This window comes from Botryllus schlosseri, chromosome 5 (assembly GCF_051294905.1).
Source record: "Botryllus schlosseri isolate E-star chromosome 5, Bs_hap1, whole genome shotgun sequence".
Lineage (NCBI taxonomy): Eukaryota > Metazoa > Chordata > Ascidiacea > Stolidobranchia > Styelidae > Botryllus > Botryllus schlosseri.
The window spans coordinates 26,980,722-26,996,314 of NC_137240.1; the positions used below are offsets into that span (position 1 = coordinate 26,980,722).

Below are 15,593 nucleotides of genomic sequence, written 5' to 3' on the forward strand. Positions count from 1 at the left end.
TTTAATTATTATTTACGGGCCGGCCTACAGTTTCCAAGACACCTCACTCAGCTCTACCGGTAAATCTAATTGCGTGAGCAGATAGGATAAGTAATTGATAGCAATATATATATGCAATTCCCGATCTTATTGACCTATTTTATTTTGAATTATCGAAAATTTCCGCGCCCCACGCTGGCTCACTAAACGGTGATCCTAATTTCGTGACAGAAGCGAACAACGGGATAGGGGTCGGTTTATCACCCTATATGGGAGCTCAAGACCTAAGTGTTTTGAGGGGCCTGACGAAGTGCTGTTTCGTTCCTGCCAACGGGTATACGCCCGAAGTTGTTTAATTATGATTGAGAGGTCCTGCCTTTTCAAACACAACTCACTCGGCTCAACCGGTCAATCTGATTACGCGAGGAGAGAGACGATAAAAATTGATACCAATATATTTTCAATTCCCGATTTAATCATGAATTATAGAAATTTTTCGCGCTTAGCGCGATTAGTCGAGAGAAGTTGCCTATTTAGAAGTCGCCTGATTTAGATGATAAATAGCGGTAAACAGCCATCTACCCTTAGGGGGCCGAGAGCAACGTTTGGGGGGGGGGCTGACGAAGTGCTGTTACGGCCCTGGGTATTGATAACTAATTTACGGATAGATGTGCCACAAGTGACTCACGATTGAATACGCCGAGTTGCGTACTGCTTAGCCGGCAAAAAACAGCATAATTGGTAGTCCTATAGCTCGCGACCCAAGCGTCCGAATAATTTGATATGACGGTGTTTATCGAAAGGAGGTGTCGCACTGATTCCCAAAATACGAATTGAAATCTCGCCAGGCAATAAAATCACTCCGAAATAGCCAGCAAAGGTTGATTGTTCTGAACAACGGGAGCGCGGCAACACAATGGCCAATGGCGTCAAACGAATGATCGGAACAATGCAAATTTTCATATTTTGGTGACTATTTTGGGTTCCTTTCATTGCCCTGGTATTCGTGCGGCCCCGACCGTACTCTAAAATTCTAAATTTGGCCCTGCCACCGAAGAAGGTTGGGAACCAGTGGTGTAAACACTTGGCGCGAATAGTAAACGTTAATAAAAAATATGGTGGACCGTAAAAATGCCATATTGTGTAGCTTTATTTCCGGAAATTGAAGGCACTTGCTTTTATACTTCAACATGTATGTTATCCAGACAAAAGAACTGATATTAATTGTAACTCAACGTATATGATACTGGGAATTAAAAGTAAAATATAAATACTACTTCTAAAAGGGGAGCATGTATTTCATGCCTTTAGTCCAAAAAGTTTCAAAGGTGGTATGCTAAAACAGCTCTAAAACTAAACAACAAAGTCAAAGTCCACTTTTCCAGATTAGGACATGCCATGGACATGCTTGATTACGATATGACTAGTAAATGCTAGATTGCGAAACATGAGTTTCAAACGTTATGATGAGCCATATATACCGTGATGAATTAATTCATATAGGCCAGGGGCGGGCAACATACGGCCCGCGGGCCGGATGCGGCCCGCGAGGGGATTTTGTCCGGCCCGCGGACAGTTTCCCGTGTTAGTTGATAATGTGGCCCGCCGGCCGGTGTCCGGTCAATACCGAGAAAACCATTACCGAGAAAGCCATTACCGAGAATGGACATTACCGAAAATGCAATGCATGCAATGCAGTCATGTTATTCATATATACAGGTCGTGTGCATGTGCAGGACGGCTTTGCAACATTCGGTGTCGATTCTCAGATCTAAATTTCTCGACAATGCCTTCTCAATAAGTTAGATTCTTGGCATTGGCCGTTCTCGGTAATTTCCATTCTCGGTATTGGTATAGAACCCTAAAAATTGAAGTAGTAAGCAAGTGGTGGGGAATCTCGGCAGACTAGCGTTGCGGGAGTTCTATAACAATGCCGAGAAAACCATTACTGACAATGGACATTACCGAGAATGCATGCGAGATTGGAGCTTACGCGTAAGTTCGTGGAAGCGAGAAGACTTGTATAATCAGCATTTACGATGTACTCAACCCTAATGAATTGATTTCTTGGTAAATTTAGGGTACCGGGCTTATCGAACGCCTTGAAATCTTAATTAAGGATTGCACCATCAACTCTCTCGCTCAGCGCCCAAAATACGATTTTTCCTTTCACATTATCAGCTGTTTAACTAAAAAAAAAGTCAACTTTCCGGCTCAGCTCCCGAAATAACCGCCGGAGCGTTACTTCAGTGCTGATTTACTGTGTCTAAGTCGAATTTGCCATATATTTCACCAAAATGTTCAAAGAATAGGACAGAATCTCAAAAAAGAGGACATTTGGGCGTCCTCCGAGGACACTTTCAAAAAAGTCAAGAAAGAGGACAAATCCTCCTAAAAGAGGACATATGCCAACCCTAGGATAAATTCAGCTATCCGGCCCGCCAAGTACTTAATTTACCTACATCTGGCCCGCCGACTGGGGAAGTTGCCCGCCCCTGATATAGGCGGATGGCGACAATGTGGTGTAAACGGAACCACGCCAACCCGCGACCTAAATTATATTCACCGAGATATTCGTGAAATCATACTGGTCACTCCGCATCCACTGCGCGCGAAGCGCGACGAAAATTCTTGGCTTTACTCAACTTTTATGAATATTAAACGTTGATACTCCGTGAAAACAGCCCCGAAATTTCTCAGGCTATCTTCCCGATTGGAGGATTGAACTACTTCTACTTGACAAACTGAAAATAGCGAAAAGTAAGTAAGTAGATCACAAAATATTACGAAGTAGAAGTAGAAGTAGCGTAAATCAGATCTACTTGAGTAAGTACCAGAAGTAGAAGAAAACTACTTGAGTACTTGGAAAAAGTAGAAGTACTTCGTTACTGACCACCTCTGCTGTTAGCATTTTACCAATCAGTACAATGTTAGTTTCCGGTTAGTTCCGATTTTATATTATATTATGAAGGTACAATCGCTATACTGATACCATGGTTGCCAGTGAACTCGGCCCTACAATATTACAATATATACTATATAAAACAACTTACTTGCTCACACAATTATCGTAATCAACCCTTCTCTTTTAAAAAATCAGGTGACATAAATGCTGCCAGAATATTTTAAAATCCTCTTTTAACAATCCTTCTAGGTTCTGCACATCTATATTGACGCTCACCCACAGTATCTATTAATTCTTTTGGCTGTGTCGTACATGCATGGTTGCAACCGATGCTAAAATGCCTCACAGCTCGTCGGTACTTTGATAAATGTGCATTGTTAAAAGTTATATTAGATCCTAGTATGCAGCACTGCCTCACTGTGCTCAAGAATCCAACAAAAACTAAACCAATTGGGGAAAATCAGTGAATTAGTACGCCAGAAAGGTCGATTGCAGCACTCCCCCACAGTAGACATACGCAATTCCGTACATCTACTCAAGCATATCCCGCGACGGACTGATTTCGCCGCGAATCTATCTTATAGCGTTAAGGGGCGTGGCAGTTTCCAATCATTGTATATATATCATTGGTTCGGGGTTCCGTGAATCTATAAATACGCCTCGTTAATTTTCGCACCGGCTTGGCGGTTGCTTGTGCGTGGTTGGTAGTTATTTATTAATAAAAGTCCTGCTTATCCATAAAGGTTCTGGCCGTATCAAAAAAGTAGTGATCCGGCCAAAATTGAAAAAATCCGGCCGGATATCCAATCCGGCTCTGGTCCATGCTCCGCACTACCGTCAAGTAGGCCCAGGAGGGGTATCGTTTCTCGCAACCAGAACGTCGTGTCGAAGGCCTCGGTTGCAGCACTGTCGATAATGGATAATTTTTGAAGCAGAGGTTAAAATCATGCAAGGCAGTTTCTCATAAAATGCCATCACAGTGAGCAATAACTGCTCAATTACTTCGTAGTTATCACAGCACGCAATAAACCACGCTTTCTTGGGATTCTGCCGACTTTAAATTAATCCATTGATGGGCAGGATCAAAATTGTCAAGTACCAATGGTCTTTTCCCGTACAGCTGATTAAATAGACGGGCGACGCTGTTGCACTCAGTGAATCGATTTTGCATTATTACTGCAAAGCTGCTTTATTCATCAATCGTTTCAACACTACGGAGCAGTTGCCTTCTAAACATACATTGGCCTCATTTGATCTCAGCGCCCCCTGCCGCCCATTGTTATAGCCAGTGCCCCCAACCGCCCGTTTCATATCCAGCGCCCCCTCCGCTCTCGCGAACGCTCCCATGGGGTCGCTGGCGCCCAATTTGGGAACCACTGCATTATGCCACCGGCTCCGCCCGATTATGTTTAATTATTATTCACGGTCCCTATACTACCAAGACTCCTCCCTCAGCTCAGCAACCAGTAAATCTGATTGCGTGAACAGAGAGAGGATAAAAATTTAATATCAATATATATGCTATTCACGATCATATTGACCCATTCAATCATGAGCTATGGATTTTGCTCGCACTTAGCGTGGATAGGCAATATATAAGCTGACTCACTAAACTGTACTATAAATCTCGCTGACAAATAGCTGTAAAATGGTGTGGGCTGACGCGGGGTCTGGGGGGCCAAGCCCTCCATAAGTTTGGTTTATCACCCTTGGTGGGCCCAAGACAAACGTTTGGGGAGCTGACGAAGTGGAAATTAACCCGAACTTTTTCAGTTCGCGGCCCACTTTTTAACCAGATTTAATTGCGCGATCCACCAGACGCCCTTTCGTTACTGAAGTTTAAATCACTGCTCGTGAGCGCCGGTTTTTTCAAACGAACATTTATGCACAAGAAGAAATGAAAAAGAGAAGTGCTACTGTCAAGCCCCATAGCTATGCATCAATATGGCGCCCAACATCTGAAACAGAAATCAAAAAATTCTTTGTGAGCTTTACCGCCCCTTCTAAAATCCAAATCGGCCACCGCAGGGCGCTTGCGACCAGGTTAAGAAACACTGTTGTAGAATCTAACTTTACAAGATATGTTGGCAAACACGAACTTAATACAGATCAAGGAACACCAAGACGAATATGAATCTGAGCAGAATGTTTGCACCATCTCCAGTCGTGAATACAGTGTGTGTGTGTGTGTGTGTGTGTGTGTGCGTGTTTCCATTTCACGTTACCGGTAGTAGCAGAACGCGGAGTCGAGTGTATCTGTTAAATTCCCTAAATATTTCCGTCTCTATTCACATGCCAACAATGTAGGCCTATATACAGGAAAGGTTTTTCTTGTTTGTGCGGAGTCTAATCTCAGAAGAGATCTCGAGATTCAATACACACATCGATCCATTGATGAGGATAGTATTCGAGAAAAGATATCATACCTCGGATTGAGTAGCTAGTTAAGAATGTGCTGAGCAGAAATAGTCAGTTGAATTGTTATTTTCTCGTTCGTTTGAATGCCGTTTTATGGCACGCGATAGTGAGGGGGGCTATACTCGCGGGCAGCCTGCAGCTTCAATCATCATTGGTTTATTAGCAATTTTTATCAGTTCAATACACCACAAAAATGCGATACAATGAAAAGATCGGAAGGTGTCGAAGCGACTTGGAGTAATCTATGGAATCAGACACCCAGTATGCTAATCGAACTCTCCACAGGTAAAATGTTGGTGGCTTTAACTTTAACATTAACATTGTTGGGTTATATTTTTCATCTGAACAAGTCACACACAATGTATAACGCGATAAGACACAATGCGATGTCATGAACAGATAGGAGGATATCGAACGACACGCATCAGTAGCGATCCTTATCTCTAACATCCACCTCGGCCTAGAGTGCCCGATGTCACAGTTCTTTTTCGATGTTTATCTTTTTTTGAAGCCGCGGCCATTTCTACTAGTTATTTCCATTCCTTGTGAATGCTTTCTTTATTCTGGTCTTTTTTCGGGCTTTTTTTATCGCCGTAAGAACGGCGACGGCGGGGGAAGAGGAGCCCGCAGATAAACCTTCGACGGGAATCGAACCCAGTCCGTCAGATTGGTGGGCGCTTATCGTAACCACTACACTATCTCCCCCCTATGACATGATGATATGCATAATGATTTTTCATATCCCATATAACCTCAATTTACCTTTTAAGTAAACAGGGTGAATTAATTCATAATCAGATCAAAATACTTTATGGCTTCATCAAACCAAAGATGGTTGAAGATAGGAAGTTTATCGAAGCGATATCCGCTTCCATGCATAAGCTCTACTGAAATGCAAACCCATTTAGATTGTAGCCCTCGTATTAGGAAAGCTATAATAGAGTGGACCAAGACGTATCATGTGTGAATCCACATACAAACATGAAAAATGTTATCTTTTAAACTAGATGAGTCAATAAGATAAATTGATATTTTTTGAATCAGCGTCCGAAAATGTAAAGAATGTTTGTTGAATAGTGTTGCGTACAGGGCATGATATGGAATGTGAATTTTCCATACTCCATACCCGCCCCAATTGTTCCTCTCAAGTAATATTCTATTATTGATATGTGGAAATATGTCGGCGTTTATATTCTAATTATCTTGGATGAAATTATCCATTTAAACAGCCTTGATGTACCAATGATATCCCTAGTTTCTTTATATCATATAGGCTACCGTCAGCGATATACGTTTACTAATAATCGAAGACGGAACGTATATCATATACACTCGGCAGAGTTGGATCAATTACATTATTTCAGTTCAATTACAATTACAATTACTTTCATGAATGTTTCAATTACCCAGCAAACACTAGATGTCTTTTGAACCTGTCAGGATATCTTTTTCTTGTCCAGCCAGGTTCAAATCGTATCTTGTGCATGCTTTGTGCTGAAGCACGACTTAAATATATCTTTTTCATCTCCAGTCATGTTCAAATCATATCTTTGTGCAAACCTTGTGCTGAAGCACGACTTAAATATATCTTGTTCTAGTCCTGTCAAGTCCAAATCGTATCTTGTCCATACCTTGTGCTGAAGCACGAATTAACTATATCTTTTTCTTGTCCAGTCAAGTCCAAATCATATCTTGTCCATACCCTGTGTGCTGAAGCACGACATCAATATATCTTGTTCTTGTCCAGTCAAGTCCAAATCATATCTTGTCCATACCTTGTGCTGAAGCACGGCTTAAATATATCTTGTTCTTGTCCAGTCAAAGTCCAAATCATATCTTGTCCATACCTTGTGCTGAAGCACGACTTAAATATATCTTGTTCTTGTCCAGTCAAGTCCAAATCATATCCTGTGCATACCATAGTAATTTGCAACGTAGCTACGTTGTAAATTGCTATGTGCATACCTTGTGCTGAACCACAACTTTTCTTGGCCAAATTTTGCCGAATACTGAAAATATATTTGTTAGGAATATCAAATTCGATTATTGCTTCCTATTATGGTAGAGTGGTGTTTATAAATGTACAGTAGATTATATTGAACTTTTACTCTCATGGGGCGATTAATCACCTGTGTCACTACCGTATGTTCCACCTAGTGTCATGCTCTTTCTTGCAATTTTGCAGACTAAAATTAAATATCATATTAGCCCGCATCCTCGCGCTCCGCCACCTCCGCTGCTTTCGGTGGTTGGGTTGTATTTGATTGGAATTGGTCGGTTCCCAAATTTTGGAAGGAAATTTGAAAGTCCGCAGAATCCGGCTGGAGAATTTCTGGTTCTGCGTCCAAAAAACTTCTGCCAAAATCATGATATCGTATTTAAGATGATAATTAAGAATGTTGCCAAAATCCGACTGTCGAAATAAATTCAGAATCCGCATCCAGTCCGGCTGAAATTATAGATTACTAACCTACGGTTAGTAATCTATACTGAAATCCTGCTACGACTCCGGCTTCTGATCCGGAATGTAAACGAGAGGCCATTTCTCCCTTGCGAGTTCAGATAAGTTCGATAAGTTTCGGCGCGAAATACTGGCAGACAAAGCGCTCTCGTAATGGAGGCTTACAGCTACGCAGTCGTATGTTAGGTGTAGTTGCGTTCTGGAATGAATCGTGGTAAATTAAGGCTCAACCATCCATATTCCTTCAGAGGATTACTGAAAACTGAACTGTAGATGGTAATTTATATATGCTTGATACGAAACATAGGTATATAGTGTATGGTATAATGTCACAAAGTATAGAACTTGGTTTGCACTTTTGCGAATATCATATAAGCTATTGTGACAGTGCTGGATTATATAATATCATCAGATGGTGGTCGCTAAAATCATTCATTGTGATCGAATGTTCTTGTACTTTTGTCTATAATAGTGTTGTGGGAGCTCAGCTACAACGTGGTAATGCTCAGATATAAAATAAGACGGGGGAAGCACAGACGTAAGCAGTACCAGAAAGAGTGGCTACGGTTCAAGCGAGCTAGAACCGCCGATTTGACGGGACGGATCGTTTCATCATCATCAAGTGAAATATGACGCGGGCAATTGGACTCTGTACAAAATACGTATCAAATGCTCATCCGGTAAGTCAACTCATAATTTGTGAAGGTTTACCGTTACTCAGTACCAGTGTTGGGATGACTTGAATCATGACAAAAATGAGACTGTAGCATGTAGCTATACCAGTGATTCCCAACCACAGCCTCGAGCTAGCCGTCTTGCGTCCCCCACAAAAATTTAAAGAAATCGATTCATGATATAAAATAAAATTTATATTTATAAAATTCTCTTGCTTAGCTTGGAGTCTGGAGTTGTTAATTATAGGATTGCAGAAAAGTTCTGAGTAGAGTGCTAACGTTTTGTCACTACTGTATATAGGTATTGATAACTAATCTATACGAATAGATGTACAACACGTGACTCACGGTTGAATACGCCGAGGCAAAACCCAGCAGCAGTTCTCGATTTTACTCAATTATGTTAACTTTTTATTGATCTAAAGCAGTCACGAATTCGTGCGGCCCCAACTATATACTCCGAAATTCTAAATTTGGCCCTTACACCGAAAAAGGTTGGGAACCACTAAGCTATATATACAGTTACTTGCGTACAGTATTTCATTAGCAGTTCTACGTTTGAATGAGCGATACAATATCGTTTTTTCGAGTTTGTGCGAGTTTTCAAATTTGAGTAATTCTAGATCTAGTTGCGCTGTTTAAAAATCCAGTAGTTTGATAAATCTGGAATCTCCCCATCTATATTATCCATCTGTTTTAGATGTATGGGACAAGGCCTTTCGTGATATGAGGGCAGTTGCAGACAATAGTAGCTTGCCCTCCGCTTCAGATAAGGACCTACAACGGTCTAACCGAAAACGTCAACCGCCAAAAAATTTTTTGGACAATTCCATGTCATCTGATGATCAAGGTATAGCCTACACTGTTATTCTGACTTAAATGCTATACACAGAAGTGACATATGTATAACTTTCATACTTTGTAGATGATGCTGTTCCTTCAAAGAAAAAATGTAATCCAAGTATTCAGACACCAGGCATGCCTATACCAACTCCAAGAGTGCGGTCACCTCCTGATTCTGGCGATGAAAGTGTGACAAGCAAGAGTGCGCTTGTTGATGATGCTTCAAATGCAAGTTTGCCATCATCAAGTGAGGAGATTGTTCAAGAACAGGATGACCCCAACATTGAATGTAGCGGCCAGTTGCAGGGAATCAACCAATGCAGTAAGCTCCTAACACTTTGATTCATTCTCGAATTTAAGTAATAGAGTCGCTCTATTTTCCAGACGATCCTTCATTTGTAAGCAATGTTGAACTGCAAAATTCTGATTGTCAACAACAAGGCCTATCACAAAGTAATGGTAAGTTTATCGCATATGATCAATCCAGTTTTCTTGAATTCAAATAATTTTTTAGCTGCTCCATGTTCTTCATCAACTCCAACATCTGCACACAGTGACCACTCTATTTCTTTGATGCGTAAAGACATCTAAGACATCAAGTTGCAGATGAACCACATGATGGACCTCAGCTCCAAGCAGATGAACCAGATGATGGATCTAATTAAAGGTCACATCATCAACGATTCAAAAAATGAACACAGTACAACAGCCCCAATCTTGCTTGAAGATCTTATTGAAAACCCCTGTCAAACCGTATCTCAGCTGGAACAACTGGAAAAGAACTTGACTGACGGTGATTGCAAGAAGTCTAAACTGGTATGATTTTGTCGATTAGAGCAAACTTAGCCGGACTATCTAACCCAGGGGCGGGCAGCATACGGCCCACGAAGTGATTTTGTCCGGCCCGCCGACAGTTTTCTGTCCTACATGATAATGCGGACCCAGTTTGCCGAGATTCCCCACTAATTCCTTACTACGTCAAATTTTAGTGACTGTATGTTATTATATGCGTGTATGCGCAGCGTTGCGAGAGTGGAGCTTACGCGTAAGTTCGTCGAAGTGAGAAGACTTGCATTATCGGCATTTACGATGCAATCAAACCTAATGTGGTCTGTGGTAATCATGATTTTTGTCAACTACAATGGTCAGCAGGCTGATATTTCCTATTTTTGATTCCGTAACCGCCGACTTGTAGCACGGCACACTTCTAGGCTTTTGTAAGGCACCGGTTATGCCAGGGGCGCCAACTCAAAATGGGTCGCAGGCCACTTTTCAAATTTGGTAGAGGACGCAGGCCGCATGAATTCAATATCGAGATTGCTGCATGACAATGTTATTCTCAAATCCACATTGTATTCGCCATTATCGGCGAGAAATGGCTTTGAAGTGACATTGCTGTCGTTAAAATACATTCATTAAATACGATATATTCCTTGTATATGTGGATAAATGGGCGAATAATGCATCGATTCAGCAATCCGGTTAAGTGCTTAATTTTCCTATATCCGGCCCGCCGACTGGAGAAGTTGCCCGCCCCTAATCTAACCTCTCGTCAAGATCAACGTTCCATCAAGTTATTTGATGTCTATGCAGGCGCGTAGCCAGAGGGGGGTTTGGGGGTATAATCGTCATTTATGCATGTACTTTACCATAATGAATTCGACAAATATCGAAACCCTGCCATATTATTTTTAAAAAACCCTACTTATTTTTGGGCTGATCTAGTTATTTTTCATTCTGGTACACACCACTATCGTAAGGCAGCGTCATTTGTATTTTGTACTACAGGTATCTGCTTTGAAAGGACTTCACGGTGAACAATTGGCTTCAACGGTCAGAAATATCATGACAAGCATAGCTGTAAAAGATGTGTGGCAATTGTTCAGCCTAAAAGGTCAAAGAAGCAAAAATGGACAAAAAAGAAGTTTTCAAAATTTTACTCTTTACAAGACTATTAAACGTAAGTTGTTACTGATATTACAATCGCGATTACAAAACCCTCGATAACAATGTCTTCGAGAGCATTTTTACAGAGTTAGGGTATTTTGCTTTCCCTTGTGAAAGATCATCGCAGCTAAATTGCAAATCGTTGCTGACCACACAGCCTTATAAGCCCTCGTCTGAAGTCATCTTCTACTGACATTGCCGACATGGCAAAATCACAAACAAGTGCGTTGCGCAACTCCGTGTTGAGTCTGGAATGTTTTGAAATACCAATTTTGACACTATTGGGTGATCACATTCGAGAGAGATTGTTACCGATTTGCCGCATTGTTTTGTAATGCCGCCCCTGATCTACTTATATTATCTTTGAAGGAGCATGTAAAGTGGCTCATCCTACGGCCGAGAGTACAACAATTGCAACCAAAGTGGGACGATTTCTGACTTATTGGAGCTTGCAAGGTAATTTTGTTTATGAATCTGACGTCTGTGTGACAGCTGCGTTCTTTATCATATCATTTGACAGTAAGTGAATCGTTGCTACCTACAGGGCTGCTACCATTCATCTTCAGAACACTATACCAGTGGTTCCCAAACTTTGACGTGATGTAATCTAAAAAAAATTTATAGTCATTTAATTTTGTCAAAATTGTTGGTCTAGCTTGCATAAATTTGTGATCCTCTTGTTACTTGCTCAGATTTAGCGGTGGAACCAATGTCTCCAAAACTTTTGTGCCAATAATCCATCACTCATTTCAAACTCCTTTCAATTCACATTTCTACACGGGAAGCAAGTTCATCCTCAACTGGTCGCATTCGTATTGGTGGGGGGCTGAGATTGCTATTGCCTGACCCATGTTCCCTCTAAGCTGCACATTGGGCTCTTCAAAAATTACTTTATTTCATAAATCGTACTGGCTACTTGATAAAATTGTTAGGTCACCTAATTTAAGCCTACACACAAAATTTGGTTCAATTCCAGCCAGTAACCGCTTTGCTGCAGGAGAAGAAACTTTTTCTTTATTATATAAAAATGAATAATGAAAAATTTGAAATTTCCTGTTCTCCCCATGAAAGTGTTAGGCTGTCTATAGAAACGATGCTAACCAAATTTGGTTCAATTCCAACCAGTGGAAGCGGAGTTATTGCTGTCGAAAAATTTTGATTTGGATATAATAGTATTTACGGTGAGCACAACTATAATAAATAAACAAAGAATCGGTCACCGTAAATACTATTTTATTCAAATCCAAATTTTTCGATGGCAATAACTCCGCTTCCACTGGTTGGAATTGAACCAAATTTGGTGAGCATCGTTTCTATAGACCAGGGGTGGGCAAACTTTTGAGCTCGCAGGCCGCATTCAACATCTAAATTCATTCGCGGGTCGCACTATATAGAATTGGGATTATAAACCAAAACGCAATCATGGTATTTGATTATATAGTGAGGACATGTAGATGCTTATTTAAAACAAACCAAGCATTTCGTTGATGATATCGTACATCCGCCAGAAACAGTGGCGAGATTTCATAGGCTGGTCGACCTCAACAACCAATTTGTCAAAACTATAGGGATGAAAGTCGGTGGTACCGACTCTTAAAATAGGATTTAAATTTAAATCTGTCAGCAGCGATCGGTTCATAGATTTGTTAATTCCACTTTGGTTCAGTTCCTGGATACACAATGCTGACAGCATCATAACCATGTTAGCTTCCAACACGCTTCTACTGTGTGTGGATAAAATATAAATACCCTAATTCTACGCATACAGAGAACGAATTTAGCTAAGACAAGCGCGAATCATTTTTCATAAGAACATCACTGAAAAAATTGAAATTGGAGTGGCCAATCTGAAATTACACTCGTGACCCGAATTACGTCAATCTCGTTTAGGATTTCAGTGATTTTTTGCAGTTTGAACCTTTCCAACTGCGCGAGCTTTATTATCGGGCTGTCGCGCCAGACATTTAACACAAAAAATAATCTAGGAAGTATTTACCTTAGAACAGTGGTTTTCAACCTTTGCAAGAGACCAAACTTTTCCCCCTTACGATGGTGAAAGATTACGTGTCCCCTTTATCGTCATATCACAAAACGCAACCAGGATGCGAGCAAACCTAACGGGTAGTTTGATGGCATGGAAGGCTACGACAGTGAATGAGAGATTTTTAAATATTAAATTGAGACTAAATGCAGAACAACGATTGTGAATTGGATGTAAATCGCGTGGGGCGCGAAAAATTTTATCAGTTGATCTCAGCTTCGCGCCCTTTTCAAGATGCTTTCACCCCCTCAAGGTGGGCGCGCCCACCAGTTTGAGAACCACTTCCTTAAAAATATCATGGTGAAATATACTAAAAAGTTTAATCAAGTCCCTGCATTAATTCGATTTTTAGTATGCATTTCATCAATATTTTTAAAAAGTTTCTTCAGACTCTCGCGGGCCGCACAGAACGGTGTGGCGGGCCGTAGTTTGCCCACCCCTGCTATAGACAGTCTATCACTTTCATGGGGTGAACAGAAAATTTTCAATTTTTTTATTATTTATTTTTATATAATAAATAGAAACTTTCTTCTCGTGTAGCAAAGCGGTTATTGGCTGGAATTGAACCAAATTTTGTGTGTAGGCTTAAATTAGGTGACCTAACAATTTTATCAAGTAGCCAGTACGATTTGAGAAAAAAGTCATTTTTGAAGAGCCCTACTGCACATGTGCGCAATTGCACAGTGCTTAGTTGGTCTCTACGCACAGAAAAAATCTGAAGTGATGTCATTTTTTAGTCGTTATGCACTACTGTCGAAGGGACCGCGCAATGAGTCGGTGAGTGTGTGCAGACTCGTCAAAAATTAGAGGGAACATTGGGTTGGCTATTTCGGTGGCGAACAAGATGCATGGCAAATATGGCTCAATTCCAACGTGTAGAAGTCAAATCATTGAGATACAAAATTAGGGATGTGAAACTTCGCTGGTATATATATTAGGTACATTTTACAGCTTGCTATAGTATCCCGTTCACCAAAGAAATGTTTTAAGCTGGCCCAGAACGATAACGATGAGTTATACGATCTTCCAGGGCCGTCACACTCCGACCACACAATTAGGGGAGCTCGACTGGACCCAAAATTACTTTGTTGGTCGTCTGTTGAAGTAGATTTTTGTCGTGCTTTGCGCGATTTTTTGTCCCTGTAGGTCTACATTTAAATATGATTAGTAAGATAAAAAGGTGCTTATAATAAATATGCAAATTGGCGGTGGCGATTACCCCACATTGAAAAAGACTACGACTCTACTCTGTGGTAAGAGATGGGTCTCAAGAACATTTTCAAACCTGACAATGGGCCACGGCCAAAAGATGTCTGAAAACCCCTGGCTCATTAGCTTCTATATGTTGGAATTAAGCCAAATTTGGCGCGCAGAGTTAAATCGATAATTTCGTCAAAGTAGATGGTAAAGTTTGACTTGGCTGTCACACTCCACCAAGTTTGTCGTGACTTCCTAAAGACGGTTCGGAATCCTTGGATGAATGTGACTTGACATGACCGTCCCACATTACTCACAACCAAACTTATATAATGACTTTTGCTCTACTGCTAATCAATCAAAGTAATCAATTCATTTATGTTATAGGACGATGATAAAGGAGAAAACAGGAGCAAGACTGTTATCGAGGAGGCAGAAGATTCCGATACCGATAACATGGACTAATGCTAATGCAGAAATATTTGCTGGAGTGATTGCACAGTTCTGTATCAAGGCCCAATTCTTGCTAACGTATTTTCTTCATCCATGTTTTTTTTTCGTGTTTTGTACTGATTTCATACAGAAAGGAAAGCCATATACATGCTGATTTTTAGAAATTGCGATTAGTTTTCTTTCTGAACAGAAAGGCCTACCTCTTGCTGCCTACTTCTTGCTAACGTATGTTGTGTTAGGGACTGTTATTTTACCTTCATTCTTCATTCATTTTTATTCCAATTTTTCATCAAGGTCTAGTCCTGTGCATTTTTTTTGTATTTTGAACTGTCGAGGTCTAGTCCAGTGCATTTTTTTGTATTTCGAACTGGTACAATACAGAACAAGAAGCCATACATGATTTGTAAAACTAACGATTCGTATTCGTTCATGTGTGAAGTGCATCATATAGCAGGTTTAGCCAACCAGGGTTCAGGGTCACACAGGGTCGAGTTGTACAAAAAAGATCTTATCGGATATCGTTAAGGATGTTTATCAGTATATCTTTGAGGATGTCCATCAGAATATCTTTGAGGATGTTTATCAGAATATCTTTGAGAATGTCCATCAGGATATCTTTGAGGATGTCCTACAGGACATCTTATATATATCCATTTCTGTCGACAAATGTATATA

The 15,593-nt window shown here is 40.6% G+C and overlaps 1 protein-coding gene and 1 long non-coding RNA gene across 6 annotated transcripts in view; one reads left to right on the forward strand and one right to left on the reverse strand.

The window, feature by feature from the left end:
- Positions 1-15,593, reverse strand: part of LOC145439924 (uncharacterized) — a 258,367-nt gene that overhangs the window by 3,805 nt on the left and 238,969 nt on the right. The window lies entirely within an intron of this gene.
- On the forward strand, positions 7,883-15,329 carry LOC145439556 (uncharacterized). Of its 5 annotated transcripts, XM_080317052.1 has the most exons (8): positions 7,884-8,443; positions 9,138-9,287; positions 9,363-9,602; positions 9,665-9,739; positions 9,795-10,096; positions 11,069-11,240; positions 11,597-11,683; positions 14,853-15,329. In XM_080317052.1, the coding sequence occupies exons 5-8, from the start codon at positions 9,887-9,889 to the stop codon at positions 14,858-14,860; spliced, it is 477 nt and encodes a 158-aa protein (XP_080173178.1). In that variant the 5' UTR covers positions 7,884-8,443; positions 9,138-9,287; positions 9,363-9,602; positions 9,665-9,739; positions 9,795-9,886; the 3' UTR covers positions 14,861-15,329. The 5 variants fall into 5 exon arrangements, with proteins under 5 accessions (XP_080173174.1, XP_080173175.1, XP_080173178.1 ...); XM_080317048.1 differs by lacking the exon at positions 14,853-15,329 and having other exon boundaries at positions 7,883-8,443; positions 11,597-14,846; XM_080317049.1 differs by lacking the exon at positions 14,853-15,329 and having other exon boundaries at positions 7,883-8,443; positions 9,665-9,733; positions 11,597-14,846.